The 23327-nt window shown below is 36.5% G+C and overlaps 1 protein-coding gene across 1 annotated transcript in view; it reads left to right on the top strand.

The window, feature by feature from the left end:
- ZNF385D (zinc finger protein 385D) overlaps positions 1 to 23327 on the top strand; it is a gene marked incomplete at its 5' end in the record, with an annotated part of 940271 nt that overhangs the window by 207122 nt on the left and 709822 nt on the right. The window contains one exon of the mRNA XM_082840504.1: positions 10868 to 11086. Coding sequence (XP_082696630.1) covers positions 10868 to 11086 — 219 coding nt within the window. The remainder of the gene's footprint in view (positions 1 to 10867; positions 11087 to 23327) is intronic.

Below are 23327 nucleotides of genomic sequence, written 5' to 3'. Positions count from 1 at the left end.
CTTAGTGGGTAATTGATCATCAAAAGTCAAAAAAAAAAAAAAAGTCAATCCAAAGTCAATATAACCAAGAGGTATTTTCACCCTCAGACTCCGCGGAGAACTAGGATATTTGCTTATGGGGTGCGTTAATATCCTAAGCGTCTACAAGAGTGCTGGACACAGAGGAGATGCTTAAACTATGTCTGTCCAATCACTTTTTGGTGATTCCTTGACATTACTTTCACCAGAGACAAGCCAAAACAATCTCTGTCTAACTTAGGTCTTCAGAAGTTTTTCTGGAGCAGACCACTCTGAAGTTTATACGAGCTGTTGTAGTTGCAAAGTAGGGTACAGATGAAAGCACAAAGAAATTTGGTACATTCTCAAGAGAACAGGGTTAATATTTAAAGCAGCTTTGTTAAAAATATGGCCTGAGAACTCAAGAGCTCCTAATTCATTTTCAACATCCCTGCTAGGGTGGGAGGGATGCTGGGTGGCAAAATTCTAGGGGGTCATGTGTTGCCAAGGGCGCCCTGAAGACATGACTGATTCAAGAAGAGATTCTCCAAAATAAGAAAAACACGTCAGAATATAGGAAACTATTTGCACCTTGTTTGTAAAGAATAATAATACGTTTTTTTAATAGGACTTTGAAACTTTGAGGGATAACATTAATTACACTGAAATGTGAGATATATCTGACCTATTATTGAATATAGGTTCTAATTGAAGAATGACCTCACAAAATAATTACCTTTGTTTTTATTTTTAAGATTAAACTATGAGCTCCAGTTTTGTATCAAAGATATACTAGCCATGATTTTATGATGAGTCTATTAAAGAGTAAGGTAAAATTTTCTTTATCTGAGGTTTCAAAATAGAAGTTCTGATTCTGAGTTTACAGTACTGAAAGCGTGCTCTTTGAATAAGGGAAAGGAATACATTTAAAAGTTTCGTTCTATATTTGTTCCTACCACTCCCGGTTTAATTTTGTATGTGAATACTTGACTATTTAGTAAGAGTTCCATCAGCTTTTGAAAACCATAATCTTACCGAGACTGACAAATTTAGTTTGATGCCATGAAGTAATAAAAATAAGTTGAAATACTAACCGTTAATCTTGATTTGTCTCATGTAATCTTCTGTAATATTATTTTCGTATTATAAAAGTAAGATATTACTAATTTGAATATCCGCATTTTTAAAGTTTCAAAGTGATAGTTAAGTCAAGAGGCTATATAAGAAAGAGTTGCTGCTTATTAGTAAAACCTTATGATAATATAGGATGATTGATTTAGTTTGTCAGCTTTTCTATGACTTTCCTCCAATTTATCTTGTCTTTTTTTTGTAGGTGTATTTCGGTGAATTAGCACAGAATTCATTAGCTATACTATATATACATGCCACTGAAGCTGAATATTATATATATATATATATATACATATGTGTATGCATCAGATATTTACAAGATTACAATAATGCTATTTTTATGCCTAGTGTTATGGGATTCTCCTAATACTGTAGTTGTAATTTTAAATTCATACTGCACTCTAGTGGAGAATGAGATCAATGCAAAATTTTTCTTATGTTGGTACTTTATAGTGCTATTTATGGATTATTTACACTTTAAAAAGTGAAATGTATAAGAGTGTTGTGATCTATAATTTACTCAAAGGTGAGATGGTATAATTTAAATATTCCATATAATATATGATATTTAACCTTATAGTACATTTGCGTTTTCCTCTAAATTGGTTTTAAAAATAGAGGAAAATTCACTAATGAAACAGTTCATTTGATTTCTCACAGCGTTTTTGGCATATATATATATATTTATACATTTGTATATATGGATATAATTTATACCATGCGGATCCTAATATAAGGAAATATAGAATAAAAGTTAATCCCTCATTTTTTCTAACTAGAAGACAAAAGAGTAGCCAATTTTCTTCCATAAGTTTGAAAAATGAGGATTAGATTTTAAAATATTGGCTTGTAACATTTCATTTTTGATCTTAATTTCATTCAGCAAGTTTATTTAAACTCTGTGGAGGAACCTTTGGCAACAGTATCTTTGTCACCACTAGAACCACCTTTCAAATACCTAGCAGTTTTCTCATTTTTTTCTAAGTTATCTCAAATTAAATTAGTGCTTTTGAAATCCATTTATGGTGTTGTCTCTGGAAATTTTATTCCAAGTAACCAGTATGGAATCACGTACCAGTAGTACATATTTTTTTCTGTTTCACTCCATAAATGCTTATTAAGGATCTCCACAACCTTTTTCTAATTTTTAAGATCACCTTTGAAAGGTTTCTCCAAAATATCTTACAGTTGCAGTTGTGAGATCATACCCTCATAAATAATGACTGAATCTTTGTTACATTGTATACTTTCTTTTTTATTGAGCCAGTCGAGAAAAGTTTCATGAGAACTACAATCTCTATAATAATTTGTACAGATTATACATAGTACAACTTCCCTTTAGTGGAATGGTCTAGATTGATGTGTCCTCCCGAGACATTATTTTTTTTTATAGTAAATTAACTGAGAGAGCTCTTTATATTAGACTCTGTAAGGCATTCAATATTAGTAGATTCCGCTTTTCAGAGAGAGAATTTTTGAGAACAAATGTTGTCATGCATTTGGGCGATATTTAGACTTTGACTTTGATTTTCTGAAAGATATTGGCTTCAGGGAGTTCCCTCGTGGCGTAGTGGATAAGACTCTGCACTCCCAATATAGGGGGCCTGGGTTGGATCCCTGGTCAGGGAACTAGATCCCACATGCATGCTGCAACTAAGGAGCCCGCATGCTACAACTAATGAGCCCTCATGCCACAACTAAGGAGCCTGTGGGCCACAACTAAGACCCAGCACAACCAAATTAATTAATTAATTTTAAAGAAAGAAATTGACTTTGAAAGAAATAGCCAAAATTTATCACTTGCCACCCTCTGTATAAATACTATTAAAACTCAAAGGATTGAAACATCTTATCAAATGAACTTATAATTTCGTATTTTTACTAAACAGTTGGTAGTCATCTACTTAAACTAGTCATTTTCCAACTGTATCACCATGAAAAATCTACAGTTCAAATTTTTATTTTCATCTAGTTGAAAAATGACTCTTAGATGTACTTGCAGACCAAGATTTTTAAGGGATTTCTTGTTTAGTATTGGTTCTGCCACCATTTATGGAACAAGCCTGTGCTAAATGTGTTCTACACTTATAAGTCCCTGTCTTCCTCATTTAAAAATATTTTACGGCAAGAGAAAGCATTGCAAAAACCAGAATATTTTAGTTTAGTTTACTTATGCTGTTTACAGTTGTATGCCTTTATAGGTCATGTGAAAAATCCTTTTTAAAATATGGTTTATTGAGCTCTAAACTGCCTGTTGGCCAAGGTCGTATATTGTCATTTCATTATCAGTACAAATTATTGTAGAACCTCAAGATTCTTGGAAATCTTAGATTTTGACAAGGGAGCAAATCCAAGAACAAGGGATAAAACCAATCATGGGCAAAACAGTGGAACCTGGCTTGTTAACTTTGAAATAAAACATTGAAAGTATTTGTAAGGAAAGTTTTCCATTCAATAAAATTAGGTTTGGTTGTCAGCTAATATACACTCCTTTAAACACTTTTGATTTTGTGTTAATATTGATTGTTGTGATAGGGTTGAAATACTAACCAAAAATGAGGTTTATGAATTCTCAATTATATGGAGAGTGGTTGGATAACACTGTGTGTGTGTGTGTGTGTGTGTGTGAAAATGGCTCATCCTTCATCTTCATTGGAACCGATCATTATTACACACGAGGACTCAGTGGAGGTATGTTAGATTCTTTGTTAATGAGTTGGCAGGTTAGTTATTTTGCTGTCAAAGTTGATTTAGAGAAAATTCCTTGAAGCCATGGTCCATATTGGATTTCCCACCCTTTCCTTTCTGCATTGAATTTACCTCCAAGTCACGTGCAGGGTAGCTTGAGAAACCAGGGTTGTGAAGCCTTGACACTTTATGTTGTATTTGGAAACCGAGAAGATAAGAGAATGTACTTTTAAGCCAGTTTGAAGTACAGGGTCAGGATGGCAGGACCCACGCGAGGCAGTGGGCCTTCCCCTTCCCCTCCCCCTCCCCCTCCCCCTCCCACTTTACTTTTCCTGTTGTGGAGATGAATGAGCAAAGGATGAAGAGAAGAGAAGCTTCTGTCTTAGTTCTTTCCCAGAGTACAGAAGCTCCCAGGAAATTTCCGTTGTATTGGTCAAGGAAAGAGATAGACAATGGTCCTGAACTAGTCCCTAACTCTTTTTTTTTCAATTTAAATAAACTTTTTATTTTAGAATAGTTCTGGATTTGCAGAAAAGTTCCCAAGTTAGTAGAGTTCTGTAAAACCCACCCACCTACTTTTCTTTACTGTTGACAGATTGGTCTGGTGCATTTGTCACAACTAACAGACCAGTAATAGAACAGTAATGTTACTGGGACTCTATACTTTATTTGGACTTTATTAGGGTTTTTGACACCAATGTTTTTGTTCTTTCCCAGGATCCCATCTATGACAGCACATTATTTTCTATTTGTGCAGTCAGTTGCTTTTTTAAAATTTTTATTGAAATATATTTGATTTACAATGTGTTAATTTCAGGTGTACAGCGAAGTGATTCAGTTATATGTGAAAAACTATATATGTATACATATTCTCTTTTGTATTCTTTTCCATTATATGTTATTACAAGATACTGAGTACAGTTCCCTGTGCTATACAGTAGATCCTTGTTGGTTATCTGTTTTATATATAGTAGTGTGCGTATTTTAATCCCAAACTCCTAATTTATCCCCCCTCCCCTTTCCCCTTTGGTAACCATACGCTTGTTTTCTGTGTAGGACACCAACTTTTATTTAGTCCTAATATTTCCTTAGGCTCCTCTGGGCTGTGATAATTTCTGACTTTCCTTCTTTTTAATGACCTTGACGGTCTCCGGGAGAAATGGTCAGATCTTTTGTAGAATGTCCCGCTTTTTGGGTTTGTCCGATGTTTTTCTCACGGCTTGACTTGGGTTGTGTGTCTTTCTGAGGAAGACCGCAGAGGTGAAATACCATTCTCCACCCATCATATCAAGGATGCAGGTCATTAACATGATGTAGCACTGGTGTTAGCTTTAGTTACACAGCTTAGGCCGTGTTTGTCAGGCTTCTCCGTTGCAGAGTGACTTTTTCTTCTCCTTCCACACTGTGCTGTTTGGAAGCAAGTCACTAGACATGTAGCCTACACTTAAGGAATTGGGAGTCATACTCCAGCCCTCCTTGAGGAAGGAGCATCTGTTTAATGATTGGGGATACTCCTATATGGGAGGTTTGTATCTTCCTCCGCATTTAATTTTTTTTAATCAGTATGTACTCACCGATATATATTTTATATTTTGGGTTATAATCCAATAATATATTTAGTTATTTAGCTGTGTTCACAGGGAGCTCCTTCAGTTCACTCCTGTGTCTGTCTCTTCCCCAGCTTTTAATCAGTTGGGTTACACCAAGCTTAGGGTTCACCAGGGGTGCAACCTGTTACCCTGGGATGAGGTGGGAAAGAGATTATCAGCACTTTTTCTTTTTTCATCTTTATTGGAGTATAATTGCTTTACAATGTTGTGTTAGTTTCTGCTGTACAACACAGTGAATCGGTTATATGTGTGTGTATATATATATATATATCTCCCCATATCCCCTCCCTCTTGAGCCTTCCTCCCACCCTCCCTATCCAACCCCTCTAGGTCATCGCAAAGCACCGAGCTGATCTCCCTGTGCTATGCTGCTGCTTCCCACCAGCCAACTGTTTTACATTCAGTAGTGTATATATGTCGATGCTACTCTCACTTCACCCCAGCTTCCCCCTCCCACCCCATTGCAGCACTATTTACAATAGCCAGGACATGGAACCAACCTAAATGTCCATTGACAGATGAATGGATAAAGAAGATGTAACATATATATACAATGGAATATTTACTCAGCCATAAAAAGGAACAAAATTGAGTTATTTGTTGTGAGGTGGATGGACCTAGAGTCTGTCATACAGAGTGAAGTAAGTCAGAAAGAGAAAAACAAATACCGTATGCTAATGCATATATATGGAATCTAAAAAAAAAATTAAACAATGGTAATGATAGGGCTTCCCTGGTGGCACAGTGGTTGAGAGTCCACCTGCCGATGCAGGGGACACGGGTTCGTGCCCCGGTCCGGGAAGATCCGACATGCCCTGGAGCGGCTGGGCCCGTGAGCCATGGCCGCTGAGCCTGCGCGTCCAGAGCCTGTGCTCCGCAACGGGAGAGGCCACAGCAGTGAGAGGCCCGCGTACAGCAAAAAAAAAAAATGGTACTGATAAACCTAGTTGCAGGGCAGGGATAAAGAGGTAGACATAGAGAATGGACTTGAAGATCAGCAGTTTTTAGGACAACCTTCATACCAAAAGCTGGTGCTTTGGTACAAGTGATGATGTTTCAGTTTTCATCTCAGAAGGCTCTAAAGTGGGTCAAAACAATGCGCTAGAAATCAAATTCAACAAGCATGTTGCCTCCTAGGGAAAGAAAATATTGTTTCCAGTTTTATTTTTCTCAAGTTATGCTCAGGTACAGTGTTTAATATGGATGATCAAAGATAAGTTCTCGATGTATGCCACCTTTTAATTATTTCTTTGAATCTGTAGGAGCAAATTCAGCTCCACATCTACAGAATTAAAAAATATATACAGACAAACACCTGATTCCTACAGTAATCATTCCTGTGGTAGTCCTAGTGTTTAAACCTTTTACATGATGCAGTGTGGATACACATTGTTGTGTGAAGCAACAGACTTTCATAGCATTTTAGTGGTTCTGGACATGGAGGTTAGGTGGGGGAAAAAAAAAAGATAAATTGATAAAATATTTTGGGTTTCAGTCCAGTTGCCAAGAGCCTGTGGATGGTGACCACTAAAGTTTTTCTCAATGCATCTTAAATGAGAAAAATTTCCCTTCCAGCTTTTAAATGGTACTTTTACCATATTAGGAGTAAAATAGTAAAAATTACTCATTCATATTGCTTCCTATTTCAGAGAGTACCATTTGAAATAACGGCAGTTTTCTTTCAAAACCTGTACATGTTTTTTGATGTCACACAAGAGTTAATTTGAAATTCCGTTTTTCCTTTAAGAGTTTTTATCCTTGCCCCTCCCCCTCCCAGTGCAAAATCAATTTTGACTCAGGTGGTATAGTTGTCACTTTCTTTTGTGATAAGGGAACTCCTCACATGTAAGCAAATAAATCTCACCGCCTTGGAAGGAAATTTCTTCTCCAGCATTTTCCCTGCTAAATCGTTGGCCAACATTCTTATTTTATAGGTCACGATGGAAATAATCAAGAAAGAAACTATTTCTCTCCAAACATATACATGTATTTCTCAAAAATGTTGTGTCACAAGGACTCGTGTACTGGGATTGTCTGTGTAGTTTGACCTAGTTCTGATAAACATAAACCCTTCATTCAGTAGGTTAGTACAAGCTCTTTTTTGGGCTTATTCCTTTCAAATATATTGATTTATTTTTTCATAATAAATGTAATAAGTGGTCATTAGGTACAATTTTGAAAATACGGAAAAAATGAAGGGGAAAAAAGCCAACTCTAATCTCATCATTCAGAATCAATGACTACTAATATTTTTCCTAAGTCTTATTTGTGTTTTACATAGTTGTAAACATATTATATGTAAATTTACATCTTGTGTTTGTTTTTCACTTGTATAGAAATAATTTCTCATGTTATATAATTTTCCCTATCTGTTTTTATTGCCTATAGAACATCACAGTGATTAAATGCACCTTCATTTAATCATTTTCATTACTTAATGATATTTGAGATAAAAGATTTTAAAAATACAAATTAACTCTAGAAAAGAAGTTTTGAAACATTCTGAATACAACCTGTAGTAAATACGTAAATTGCTTTATTTATATGAAATTAAAAAAGCTAATAAATATAGTTATGTACTTTCCTTTAACTAAAATTATGTGATAATTTTACAAAGACTGTAAATTTTCTTTTCTTTTCTTTCTTTCTTTCTTTCTTTCTTTCTTTTTTTGACTGTGTTGGGTCTTCGTTGCTGCATGCCGGCTTTCTCTAGTTGTGGCGAGCGGGAGCTACTCCTTGTTGCCGTGCACGGGCTTTTCGTTGCAGTGGCTTCTCTTGTTGCGGAGCACGGGCTCTAAGCGCGCAGGCTTCAGTAGTTGTGGCTCGCAGGCTCAGTAGTTGTGGCTCATGGGCTCTAGAGCACAGACTCAGGAGTTGTGGCACACGGGCTTAGTTGCTCTGCGACATGTGGGATCTTCCCGGACCAGGGGTCGAACCCGTGAACTGGCAGGCGATTCTCAACCACTGCGCCACCAGGGAAGTCCCTAAATTTTCTTTTAAATATGACCACTCAAATTGTGTATTTAATATTATTCTAATAGCGGCCACCTGAGTAAGAAAGATAAAGTTTCCTTTTTGAAAAGAGGTTAGTGTATTTTAAATAAATTAGTCCACCAAAAAGCATGAATTATACACTTAAAAGCTTTTACTGTCTTTAAAAATTGGATACTTCAATATCCATTAAGAGATTCAAGTATTAGGTGTTTAGCTTGAGTCAGTAGTTAGATTTTCTTTCATCATTTACTGAAAAACTACTTACACATTGTCAAAATTATTTTGGCATTTGTTATCTCGTTTGCCTGATACCAAAGCCCGTGTTCTTCCCGTCATTGTCAGTAAGTTTTGTAACGGCAGGACCACTCTAGTCTTTTCTTGCCCATCAGTTTTTCTCCAGCATCAAGGAGAGTGCCTGCCACCCAGTAGGCAGTTAATAAATGCATGTTAAAATAATGATTGTTCTCCTCTGCTAATATTTCCAAAGACTATGAAAAGATCTTTGAAGAATCTGGAAAACTGGAATGGAAAATCATATCTGGACTGTAAAAGTTATGCAGAGTCCTGTTAGTAAAAGCATAGAAAAATCTTACAAAGGAGCCAGTATTCTTTTAAGTGATTTATAAATAAACAGTAAAATATGTGTTGCAAAGGTTGCTTTAATTATTACCATCTCAAGGTCAGAGATTCTGCAACTGTCAGTTGCCCATTTCTCTTAGATTTGAGCATACAAAGCTTATATTTATCCAAAAATAATGTATTCCAAAATAATCCTTAGATCTGTCACACTTTTCTTGCACCCTGAGTATGAAGGTATCTTGGATATTCAGAACCTCTTATGTATTTGAGGTACAAACATACATTTGTAGGTACTGGAACAATTTTAGCTTTTTTATATGTGTAGGATGTGTCCATCCAAATGTAAGTGATTTTACTTAATTGGTAAGGAATATGAAAATAAGATAATTTTATTTAGTTGTTGAAATCAAAAGGGAAATATCTAATACATTAATACTTAGTAAAGAGCATGGTGATTAAGAGCTTGTGATATGAAGATAAATAAAACCTAATGCTGATCCCAAAGATACCACTTATTAGGTGTGTGACCCTAGGTGAGTTATTTAAACACTCTAAACCTTTGTTTCTTTAGTTATGAAACAGGAAAAACTATAATTTATTCGTTGTTTCCTTTTCCATTGTTATGATGGTTAAATGAGATAATGCATGTTAACCATTTGTCATTTAACACGGCATTTAACACAGTGTTTGACATAGAAGAAGCAAAGTGGGGCTTCCCTGGTGGTGCAGTGGTTGAGAGTCCGCCTGCCGATACAGGGGACACGGGTTCATGCCCCGGTCCGGGAAGATCCCACATGCCACGGAGCGGCTGGGCCTGTGAGCCATGGCCGCTGAGCCTGAACGTCTGGAGCCTGTGCTCTGCAATGGGAGAAGCCACAGCAGTAGAGGGCCGCGTACAGCAAAAAAACCCAAAAAACAAACAAACAACAACAAAAAAAAGCAAAGTGAAACATTTGCCATTTGTATCCCAAGAAAGATATAAAGGTGTAATGTATAGTGTGAAAGCAGCCTATTAAAATGGAACGAAGTGGAAAGTTTGAATTCTAAGTGTCTGGGACAATGCTTATTTGCTACTCGATTTAATAAGGAATCTTTTCGTTTATTTTTAATTTTTATTTGTATTATTTTTTTTCTATTGAAGTACAGTTGATTTACAATGTTGTATTAGTTTCAGGTGTACAGCAAAGTGATTCAGATATATATATAACATATATATATATGTTCTTTTTCTGATTCTTTTCTGTTATAGTTTATCACAAGATATTGAATATACTTCCCTCTGCAATACAGTAGGACCTTGTTTATTTTATATAGAGTAGTGTGTATCTGTTAATCCCAAACTCCTAATTTATCCCTCCCCCTCCTTTCCCTTTTGGTAACCATAAGATTATTTTCTATGTGTGAGTTTATTTCTGTTTTGTAAATAAGTTCATTTGTATCGTTTTTTTTAGATTTCACTTATAACTGATATCATATGATATTTGTCTTTCTCTGACTGACTTCACTTAGTATGATAATCTGTAGGTCCAGCCATGTTGCTGCAAGTGGCAGTATTTTCTCGCTGTTTATGGCTGAATATTATTCCATTTTGTGTGTGTGTGTGTGTGTGTGTGTGTGTGTGTGTGTGTGTGTGTATTTAGTGCTCCTACACTGTTGGTGGGAGTGTAAATTGGTGCAGCTGCTAAGGAGAACAGTATGGAGATTCCTTTAAAAACAAAAAAATAAAGTTACCATATAATCCAGCAATCCCATTTCTGGGCATATATCCAGAAAAGATGAAAACTCCAATTCAAAAAGGTACAACCCAAATGTTCATAGGAATCCAGGAATCTTGATTGGCTTGTTCATAACTTTCTTTGCCCCCCTAGCTTCTGCATGTGCACAAGATGGAGAGAGTGAGGCTGAGTTTTTACCTGATGACTTTGAAGAAAAACCAGAAAGAGAAAAGAAACATAACAATTTCACTTTGTGCAACGTGTGTAACATTCAGCTGAATTCGGCCGCTCAAGCCCAAATCCACTACAATGGCAAATCGCATCAAAAAAGATTAAAACAACTCAGCAATGGCATGGTGAGAAGCGACAATGGTAAGTGTTTCTAAAGATATATTCTCAGTTTTACATCATCAAGTTATTTGTGTACCTGCAGATGGGGAAGTAAAAGAATAGGGTAATCTGTATTTTTAAAACCAGGCTTAGTAGGTTAAAATAAAGAATATCTCACAGGTTTTTGAGAGAGAAGGGGAGCTTTATTTGTTGTCTATGCTTAAATTTTTTAGGATTGTGATCTTGACCCACCAGGACATTTATGATAATTTGAAAAAGTTGACATTAGGTTTTCTTGATGTTTGACTTTAATATAGTTATTTGGAAATGGACATTCTTTTACATTTTATATAAAACAATGCTTTTTATGTTTGTTTTGTGCATGTTGGGGCTTCAATTGGTTAGTAAGACTGCAATTGATTTTAAAAAAATACCTGTCTTTTCAGGTAGGTGTTTTAACCAATAAAATATGATCTATTAGTATGTACAGATTGTTTAAATTTGCTGGTGAAAATTCATGGTTTGCTTAATCACTTTAGACTGCTTTTTAAAAGTATAAGTTGAATTTAGGAGTAAGCGGATTTTTAAAATAGCACACATATACTTTTGGAAAAGAATGGAAGGTTATTAGAAAAAGCATGGAGTGGTGAGGGAGGGAAGGGTGGAATTCTGCCACAGGATGTAGGGAAGCTGAAACAATAGCAACTCCAAAGAGATACAATATTGTGGTCTGGTTGGATGTTTCATGTTTCATCGATAAGGTATATTTTATCTAAATTTTAATGACATTTAAAAATGAGACTGAATTTTGATCTGTTCCAGTATTTGAGATCAAAGACAAATATAATTTCGTAGTTTGCTTCAAGGAAATTATTTCTACCTTGCTTTCTAGTTTTTACTATGAATGAACTGGAATATTCTAACAGAAAGGACTCCTTGTTTCTCTTTTGTATGTCAAATAGTTAATCATGGATCTTATCAGTGAAAAAGATGTAAAAAATAAAGATCGTCATCAGAAAGTAAATAAGAACTACTAAATTCCCTAGACCCAAGATGAACTAGTGAGGCAGATGTACTTATTAAATCATGTTTAAAAATATGGATTTCACAGTCTCTATCTTGAATCTCCTAAGGAAAATCTTTTCCCTGTCCTTGATATTTAAGTAAAATCATCTTAAGCACAGCATGATTCAATTTCAAGTTGTTTTTCTTTAAGTACAGTATGATTCAATTTCAAGTTGTTTTTCTTTAAGTTGGTGTTGGTGGGGAAGCAGGATCTGGCCTCTTTCCCTGACGCTGAATTAAATCTCAGAGACAGTTTTGGGTGAAGTAGGAAAGAATAGCTTTATTGCTTTGCCAGGAGAAGGGGGACACAATGGGCTAATGTCTCCTGGACATTCTTCTGATTGGTTTGGTGGGGAGGTAAGCGGCAGTCGGCATCATCAACCTTCTGGTTCCAACCGTCTGGGGTCTCTGTGCTTGTGGGCAGCATACAGTTAACTTCTCCCACCTGGTGGGGGTTTCAGTATCTGCAAAACAGCTGAAAGATATTGTGACCTGTATCCCTTGAGGGGGAACCAGGACCCTGCCCTGAGGCTGCACTGTTGTGTCTTGACTGCTCCTCCTTTGTCTCTGCATCCCCTCCCCTCCCTGATTAGCAACTGTTTGAACCTGCTTGTTTGGAACTCAGGGAAGGTCATGGAGGCTGAATGAAGCCTATTTTCTGTAATCAAGATATGAGGGACACGGAAAGGCTTTTGTGCCCAGGAGCCCTACAAGGTCCTGCTCAGTTTCAGTGGTGCTAGTGGTGTCAGCTTTGGTGTTTTATTTCACTTACATTGATATTTACAAACCTCTTCAGAGAAGCAATAAATTACATCACAGAAAGAAACTCAAGAGACATGCCTGGTTTAGAAATTCATATCAGAGCTAGTCTCAGATGAAATTTAGGATGGTCAACAACTTTCAAATCATAATACTAGGAATGATTTTCCTCAAATCAAATATTTTAAAATAATTACATCAGTGCACATATTGTGGGCTAGCATTATACTAAAGGCTTTATGTACATTTTCTTATTTATTTTTTCCTCACAACCAGAGAGATATTTCCATTATCTTCCTCTTACAGATGTGGAAATTGAGGATAATGTCAATTGAATCCTGTACTGAAGGTCACCCACCTGTTAAATGGTCAAACTAGAAATCAGACTCAGGTGTTATTCATTAAATAGGTGTATTCTAAAGTATACTGTCTCCCCAAAATTAATATTCTGTAGAAACTGTGCCTTTCTTTATTCAAGGAGAAAAATTATTTTAAGAGAATATAAAAAGTAAAATTCTATCAGATTCCCAACAGTGCATTGATCAATATAGTACTTAACAAATTTTATTGCTACATTTTCGACATATATTATCTTTTCAAGGTTCTTATTAGCATTAAATTAATAAAAGCAGTTAAAAATGAGGGCTTCCCTGGTGGCACAGTGGTTAAGAATCCACCTGCCAATGCAGGGGACATGGGTTTGAGCCCTGGTCTGGGAAGATCATGCCGCGGAGCAACTAAGCCCATGCGCCACAACTACTGAGCCCACATGCCACAACTACTGAAGCCCATGCGCCTAGAGTCTGTGCTCCGCAACAAGAGAAGCCACTGCAATGAGAAACCCACACACCACAGCAAAGAGTAGCCCCCACTCGGCGCCACTAGAGAAAGCTCGCGCGCGGCAACGAAGACCCAACGCAGCCAAAAATAAATAAATAAAATAAATAAATTTATTTAAAAAAATGATTATGCATTAACGGGAGCACTTGGTTTAGGTCATATTAGTTTGACCTGAAATCATACTTCAGAGGAGCCCTCACCACTAACTCCAGGTGGATCTAACTATAGACAATCCACTCACAACTGAGTTAGTTGTTACTTTACATTAATATAGCAACATATTATTTCTTTTAAATATCCCTCCGTCCCCCCACTCTAAAAATGTACTTTTTCAGACCTGTTGGGAAAAAGAAAGGAGCCCAATTCTGAGCCTTATGTACTTATTAATTGTCGTTCCTTTACCTACACAGAGACAAAGCTAAAGTCAGGAATTCTCAAGAATCATGGATCCTCTAAGTTTTTAGTCGAGAGCAGTATCATTTTTAGTTTATCTAGAGAATGAAATGGGACAGAGAAGGAGATAGCCTTCTCCTTGAAGATGCACACACACACATATGACTGCTGTGGACTTCTTCTACCTTTAGAAAACCAACTCAGTTTAGATTTCAAATGGGAAATATATATTATATATATTATATTTATGTATATAAAAATATAATATATATTATATATTATTATAAATAATAAATAAAATTATAAATATATATTATATTTATTATTTATATATATATATATTCCCAAAATATATATCTATATTTTGACACATGTAGTGTCAAAAAAGGAATAAGATACTAGAGATATTTACCTAGATTCTTCCAACCTTATATGTTACTTGTTTTGAGGAATGCAAATAACATAAATAATAGAAATGGAACTAATTATTATTCCTTGGAGATGGTCTACATGGGAAAAAAAAATCACTTCAGTCCTGAATGACTGTAGAACATTATATAATTGCATGCCTAGAGGCATATCCTAATATATGAGGACAGGAATGAACGAGAGACACCACCCTATGAAAAATACGGTTTCTGTGTTTCTGAGCAAAATGTGGCATTTCTCATGTCGCTTCTCATGTCATCCAGGGAAAATGATCTTCTGAAGATCACAGTGAAAAAATGTCATGTGTGCTAGTTAATTAGGAGGCCATTGTTCCCACAGGTGAGACTTAACTTCAGTTTTTGACAGTTGCTGCCCTCTTGGCAGAGGTAAAGTTACCTAGGACACGTGTCCACCACTTGCATGTGTGCTGTCCCGAGACACCCAGGTCCTTCCTGCCAATCGGGAGTGTTGCCTGCTGAATTCCTCCTGAATTTGCTCCCTTACTGGAGCAAAACCTCCCAGCTTCTTGCCTCAAAAGGCTGTTCCAGCTTCAGATTTGCTGATGCCAGAGTTGCAATTCTATCAAGTCCAGCCCACCCTCCACCAGGTTCACTTTCCTCCTGCCTCTCACTCAGTTCCTGATCCCTAATCCACCACTTGCCCCCGAAATCTTTCTCTCAGAGTCTGCCTGCTGGGAATCCACCTAAGATATCACCAATACTTCCTATATATTCATAAGTAATATGCACAATATGTTTCATTGTGCCAAAGCAACAGCATTTAATACTTTCCCCCATATGTAGTTTCCATTTAATGCCTATATTTAAGCTTTATCATAAAAAATGCCAAGGGAACAAAAAGTGAACTAGTATTTATTTATTTATTTATTTTTAAGAAGATGTTGGGGTAGGAGTTTATTAATTAATTAATTTATTTTTGCTGTGTTGGGTCTTCGTTTCTGTGCGAGGGCTTTCTCTAGTTGTGGCAAGCGGGGGCCACTCTTCATCACGGTGCGCGGGCCTCTCGCTATCGCGGCCTCTCTTGTTGCGGAGCACAGGTTCCAGACGCGCAGGCTCAGTAGCTGTGGCTCACAGGCCCAGTTGCTCCGCGGCATGTGGGATCCTCCCAGACCAGGGCTTGAACCCGTGTCCCCTACATTAGCAGGCAGATTCTCAACCACTGCGCCACCAGGGAAGCCCTGAGCTAGTATTTATTGTTCCAGGTATTTTATGTACATCATTTATTGAACCCCAATCAACAATTCTGCAAAGCACCTGTTACTGCATCTATTTCACAAATAAATTAGCCAAGAATCAAAGGGACTAAGATACTTGCCAAATAGTAACTCTTTGTATTTGTAAAGTTTCCCATGTCTACATTAGAAGCAATAACCCTCATCTCCAGGGCAGACTTACATTCTACTGTCAACAAAATTATGCCATTTATTTGGGTATTTTCTTATGCGATTGACTTTATGTCACTTTTAAAGCACTTAACTTACATTATTACAATAAAACTGATGTTTCCTTAAATTTTCTTTATCAACATAACTGCTGAGGACATTTTGTGCAGTGTAATTTATCACTGTATTTTCTGTTATTCCAGAAATACATTTATGTTTATGTTAGTGCACTTTTTGAAGATGAGGTGAGATACAGAAGTGGCAGCAGTGTATTGCATAATTAAAAGTTGCTTAAATGTGTAGAATTTATCATATTCCAGAGATTCCACGCTTTACCCTTTCATGAAAACTATAAACCAAAGAAATTCCAGTACAAACTGCATGACTTACTAACTTTCTCTTTGGAAAAAGTCTTTATTTTTATATTTATGAGGAATGTAAGTTTTGCAAATAATGATTAGTTTCTGATGATAATAACGTTGTCCTCTCTGAGCTGTACATAAATGTACAAAAATAAAACAAAAATCACCAAGAATCCTACAAAGGTAATTACTTCTAATCTTTTTGTCACCATTCTACCAGGTATGCAAATAAATATGAGTAAACAATATATGTACAATATTACATGCATTATAGCATAATAGTGTTTATAGATGATCACCTTTTTATGACTGCATATTTTTATATGACTGTAAAGAAATTAATAACGCAGTTGAGATTTCTAGTTGAATGTTGGGATTTTACTCACGTTTGTCATTTTGCTTTCCGACTATGTGATATATTCTGTAGTGGAAAAACCTCAGTATTATCATGAAATATAAAATGAAATGTTAAAATGAAATATCACAAGGGGTTTTATCAGAAGACAGAAATTTGAACATAAGAGTAAAAATGCTTCTTTGATTCATAAGAGCGTTTTGGAATACGTATTACAAAGGGTACAACTTTCAGGGTATTGAAAGCTTCTGTGGCCAACTAATTTAATTCAATTTCAGCGCTCACCATGGTTAAGCTCCGATTAATGCTTGTTGAAGTATCGAGTAACAAGTCAACCTATTGTGGCAGCTTTACTTTATATACACCGTCTTTGTCATATTTGAGTTATTTTAATAAGCCTGGTTTTCTAGTTTTATTGGGCTGAAACTGCTATCAAATAATTCAGTTTTATCTTAACAGTATTCTAGACTCTTTTGGTGATCGTTGTCCTGTAGCACATAAATCTAGTATCGTTGCCCTTATCTTTCCTCTTAGCATTACATTTTCTTTTATTTAACAGAGAAGCTAAATAAAATTTTACTTTCTAGCTTTCACTGATCTATTCTCTTTTCTCTTTCCATTGATTATCCCAGATGAGGTTAAAAGTGTCAGTAGATTTTCTATTTACAAGATGTTCCTTCTCCTGCAACATTGGTAGTTAATAAAAACAAAATAGCTTCATAGAATTTTCTGGTACTTCAAGCCTTGATATATACACACACACACACACACACACACACACACACACATATAATATATGTAAATTTCTCATTTACGTATAATTTTGTCTCATCTTTTAATCTCCAAGTACTATTCATGCTTTTGTAGAATGTCAATAAGCTAATTAGAATTTGCCAGTACATTTGTGGATTCTTAGTATTCCCTTTTGAGATCATTTTATTTAACAATGAAACCTGCTTTCTTAATGATATCATATCTATATTAGTATATGACATGCAATAAGGAATATTTCTTTGCTCATACTTCTCTCTTATCAACCATACCCTTTAGAAGGTTCAGTCAAGGGGAGAAAATAAAAAAAATGCTGATGTTAAATTGCCCAACATTATGTAATAAGTTATTTTGTTCTTGTTTGAGTCTTCTAAGTTTATTTTTTATCACTGAGGGATAAAAATATGGGGAAAAGTAACAAATGTTGATTTACTCTGTTCAAATTTTAAGTAGGTCTCTGGCTTTGGTTACTGATTTTTTTCTCCCTGAAGAGAAAACACATTGATTATTCCCAAAGGGATAGATTTCTAGTCATTAGCTACTTGTTTCACCTGGACTTAATATTAATTCCATTGAAGGACAACATCTTTTTCAACACAGAGATTTCTTTATGCAATCTGTGTCCTGAAGAAACCCCTCTTTACTGGGGTCATGGTGAGGTTTTACAAACTTAGGTTGGTAATCTAGGCTGACTCCTGTCAGGAGACCATGCCACTGTGCCCAAGAAAAGTGTACTCTAGTTCTTCATGACCCCTGTTATCCATGACAAATTAGTGAAATGATCATTAAGGGAAACTTGAAGAGAAAAAAGGATGAATTAAATGCATGCCATTTAGTTAGAGGACAGAATTTATTTGAGATAGAAGAGATTTCAGTTTGTGATTCTCTGTGTGTATATGGGGGTATATATTTGGGAGCGTTTGAAGAATTGCAGGAATTGGGGGCTTATAGCAGTGGTGGTATAAACTGGGAGTGCAGAAGAAATTTTTTTGGTCCATCTAAACTTCAGATGTTTAGCATGGGTAGAACTACCTCTTCTTTCCTTACCTTTTTCCTCTTTCAGTCACTAACCATTTCCAACAGAAGCATCTTCCAGTCCTAGTGTTTCCCCACCCTCCAATCTTAGAAAAATAAACATTTTCCCCACTTTTCTAGGTTTGAAAGTATGTTTTTTTCAATTTTGTTCTGTTTCCTTTATACTTCCCCTAAAAGTAATTTGCCCATGGTGACAGTGCTAGTAGGTAATAAAGACGGGATTCTTTTAGGTATGAATTCCCCTTTCCTTAAAAGTTATTTTGCACTTGGAGGCAAATCCTATTTAAATTGGCTTCACAGTTTCTACAGCTCCACCCCAGGTATGTCACGCTTCATCTTTTTTTTTGCACGGTTCTCAGAAACACTAAGCAGTGGTATGAGCCTGTGTGTGTGTGTGTGTGTGTGTGTGTGTGTGTGTGTGTGTGTATGTGTGTGTGTGTGTTTAAGATGGTACAATAGATTAATTGTTAAGTAGACCTTTAAAATGTTAATTTTAAGTCTTTAAATAAGGGATAAGAAAGTAATTTTCAAAAATACCAGCCCAGATACATGTATTTCTTCTGTTTTCAAAACTGCAATGACGTGACACAAGAAATTTGAGAACAAAAGTAAATAAATCCATAGCAGCATTGCACACTTGAGAAGAGTAAAATGGTGAGGAATTTCTGGAAGATAAAAAGGAAATGGGATGAAAATGTGGAAAACATGAAATCTAGACACAAATAAGGAAACTCACAGAAGTAGGAAAAAAGAGCCCTGTCACTTAGGTTTCCAACAAAATTTCAGAATATCTCTAAGGTTGATCTGAGGTAGCCTTAAATGTAAGGCTCACTGTTGGGTGAACATCCTAATGAATTTACATATGTTGATTTGCAGTTAGAAGCTGGGATATAACTGACCTGCCCAGCCTGAACCTAGGAAACTGAAGAGCAAATTACTCTGGGGACTACAAGCCAGAAAGGTCAGAAAGTGAATTGTTTGATGGGGGTAGAGGATAAGAGAGGTAGAGGAAATAGACATGTCTAATATGAATTTTTAATTCGTTGCCTCTGTAATAATGTGTGCTGTAATTCCCCCTTACATCTCACCTGTGGAATCTTCAGTAAAGACAACTTTGCTTACTGACATTTTATGTGAGCTTAGAGTCCTTCTTGGGGACTGAAATGAGCGCCAAGATTATATCCAGGTTGAGGAAGATACAATCACGCAGGTAGAAGGACAAAAGACATATTTCTCTATGCACTGCTCACTTGCAACCACTTGTGTCAGGTACAGTACTGAAGTCAGAGATATGACCAAGACATTAACTAGTCACTTAAAATTTGCCAACCTTGGGAGGAGAAAGCACATGAACATAAATTTCAATTCAAGATTTTACTTGAGAGAAAACAGGTACTGATAAAAAGACTTTTTTTTTTTTTAGTATAGTTGATTTAAATTTATTTATTTATTTGGCTGCGTCGGGTCTTCCTTGCTGCACGCGGGCTTTCTCTAGTTGCTGCGAGCGGGGGCAACTCTTCGTTTTGGTGTGCGGGCTTCTCACTGCAGTAGCTCCTCTTGTTATGGAGCACGGGCTCTAGGCACAAGAGCTTCAGTAGTTGTGGCACGTGGGCTCAATAGTTGTGGCTCGCGGGCTCTAGAGCGCAGGCTCAGTAGTTGTGGTGCATGGGCTTAGTTGCTCCACGGCATGTGGGATCTTCCCGGACCAGGGCTCCAACCCGTGTCCCCTGCATTGGCAGGCGGATTCTTAACTACTGCACCACCAGGGAAGTCCACACATATGGTTTTATTTCAAGATTTTATTTCAGTGACTCAATAGAAGTATAGCAATACAGAGGATTGTGTGAATGCATCAATGAATAAGAGGTAAAGGACTATGGTTTCAAGAAGAGAAGAATAAAAGCAGAATTAATATAAGAAATTTAACTTCCTTAACGCATAGTAAACAAATACTTGTGTATGTGAGAATAATTCTGATGAATAATTAATATTTTCCAGTTCCAAAGAAGATACAATTGGTGCAAAATAGGTCACTTGAAGGAGGAATAAAATAGTGAATACAGCCTGAATGAGGAATTAACAAGGTTCTTGATCGAACCCTGTTTGTGCACTGTGTGTTTAGAATAGTGTGGTTGATGTTAAGAAATTGAACAGAGGAAAAGCTGACTGAAGAATAACAAAGCTGGTAACCTGACTTATGTACATATTCAATTTGTACTCCTAAGACCTGGGTTTTATCCTCAATGGTAGCATAGCTACAGTTGAGGGAGTTATAAAATAGGCAGAAGAAAGAGGAAAAGGGAAAACAACCTTAAAATGTAATTCTTGTAGGAGGAAGAGAAAGGGTATCTTAAGGAGTTAATGAAGGTGTCAGAAACATAAATGATGGGTTACATTTGTTGTGCATTTAATCATATTTTCAGTCCTATTTCCAATGCATGCCCCAGCCCAATGAATTGCCAATTGTGCCAATGACTTATTGATGCCCTCTTCATATTTTCCATAGTGTAGGGCTAAGAAATAAAAATTAGAAGATTTTACTTTATTTTTCAATTCACAGCTTCTCTCCCTAGAAAGAAGTCAATGTGGGCTGGGGCTTAGGTCAATCTGAGAATCACTCTTTTCTTTAAAGACAATTTTATTGAGATGTTTTTATATATCTGTATAAATTGTAAAAAAAATCACCACAGTCGAGCTAAATAACTTATCCATCACTTCTGCATAGTTATCCTAGTGTGTGTGTGTGTGTGTGTGTGTGTGTGTGTGTGTGTGTGTGTGCTGAGAGATTTAATTTAAGATCTGTCCTCATAGGCAATTTCATGTGTACAATACAGTATTATTAACTATCGTCACCATGCTGTCTAGGTGCCCAGAATTTATCTACTCACATAGCTAAACCTTTGTACCGTTTGACCAACATCTCCCCATTTCCCTCACCCCGCAGCCCCTGGCAACCACAATTCTACTCTCTGCTTTTATGAGTTCTACTTTTTCAGATTCCACATGTAAGTGAGATCTGTGGCACTGATCTTTCTGTGTCTGGCTTATTTCACTTAGCATTATATCCTCCAGCTTCATCCATTTTGTCTCAAATATCAGGATTTTCTTCTTTGTAAAGGTTGAATAATTTCCCATTGCATATGTGTGTGTATATGTATGTGTGTGCGTGTGTGTGTCTGTGTGTGTGTATATATATATATACACACACACATATATATATATATACACACATACAGACACACAGTTGATCCTTGAAACATGCGGGTGTTATTAGGGGTGCTGACCTCCCACGCAGTTGAGAATCCTAACTAAATAACTAAAATAATAACTAAAATCCTTGTATAACCCTCCATATCCATGATTCCACATCCACGGATTCAGCCAACTGTGGATCTGGTAGTACCATAGTATGTATTTATTGAAAATAAAATCCACGTATAAGTGGACCTGCTCAGTTCAAACCCATGTTGTTCAAGAGTCAACTTATACACACACACACACACACACACACACACAGAGGCCACATCTTTATCCATTCATCTGTAGACAGACACTTGGTGTGTTTCCATACCTTGGCTCTTATGAAAAATGCTGCAGTGAATATGGGAGTGTAGATATTTGTTTGAGATGCTGATTTCATTCCCTTTGGGTGTATATGCAGAGGTGGAATTGCTGCATCATAAGGTAGATGACTCTAAAGAGACCCACATAGAAACCCATTAGAATCAAATTGTTAAAAGTTAAAGAGAATATTGAAAGCAGCAAAAGCGATTTGTTATACACGCCGTTTCAGCAGAAACCTTGAAGGCCAGAAGGGCGTGGGATGTTACATTCAAAGTGCTAAAAGGAAAATAAAAACCTGCCAACCAAGCCACTAAACGTGGAAAATGTATCCTTCACAAACGAAGAGGAGATAAAGGCATTCTCAGACAAATAAAAGCAGAAGGAGTTCATCACCACTAGAGCTGCCTGACAAGAAATGCTAAAGAGAGCTCTTCAAGTTGGGTCAAAAGGATGCTAAATCGGCAACACGAGAGGGTAAGAAAGTACGAAACTCATTGGTAATGTTAATATACAGACAAAACCAGGATAGACTGTATTACCTTAACAGGGGTGGGTAATCACTTTTAATTCTAGTTTAACAGTTAAAAGACAAAAGTGTTAAAAGTAACTGTAACTAAATTTTGTTAGTGGATACACAGCATAAATAGATGTAAACTTGGAGTCACTCTTTCCCTTCAGTGCTCCCAGACGGTTAACTTTAGCTCCTGGAAGATAAGCCTTCCCAGGAGGCTCAGTAGTCAGTGAGATTGTCTCCCAAGGGACCCAGCCCCAGTTGCACTTTACACATGATCAGATAGGTCTGCGTTTTCCCATGAGTGTCGCTCAGATGAAGCTAACGCCTCCACTCGTTCTATTTATTTACGTTTTATTCCGGGTGCTCCTCTTAGCATATTAAATATATTTTCAACACTAATATTTGGGTTCACAGCAAGCTTGTTAAGCCATGTCTTCACCACTGTCCCTATCCTTCTGTATTTAAATGTGTTATCAGACTAACTGGGTTAGTGGCCCGACGGAAGAAATGAAACATATTTATCTTTTACTTAATACTCAATGCCTAATACTTGAAAGTATGTCTTCTATGGAAGGAATTCCTATTCATAACCTAGAGGAGAAGAAAAGTAAGCATGAATTCTTACTATTAACTGTTGACTGAAGAAAAAAAATTTTGCCTATTCGTATTTCTGGGGATATTTATTCCAAGCATCTAACACTTGATTTCTTTAAGTAAAATCTAGTAGGACTGTAAGTCTTTCCTACTGAGGAATGTTTATGTAAATAAAGCAATAGAGCGATGTATGTATATAT

Source organism: Leucopleurus acutus, assembly GCF_964270905.1.
Source record: "Leucopleurus acutus genome assembly, chromosome: 5".
Classification (NCBI taxonomy): domain Eukaryota; kingdom Metazoa; phylum Chordata; class Mammalia; order Artiodactyla; family Delphinidae; genus Leucopleurus; species Leucopleurus acutus.
Note: the sequence above shows the minus strand (reverse complement) of the source record. Positions and strands in the feature narration are given on the sequence as shown.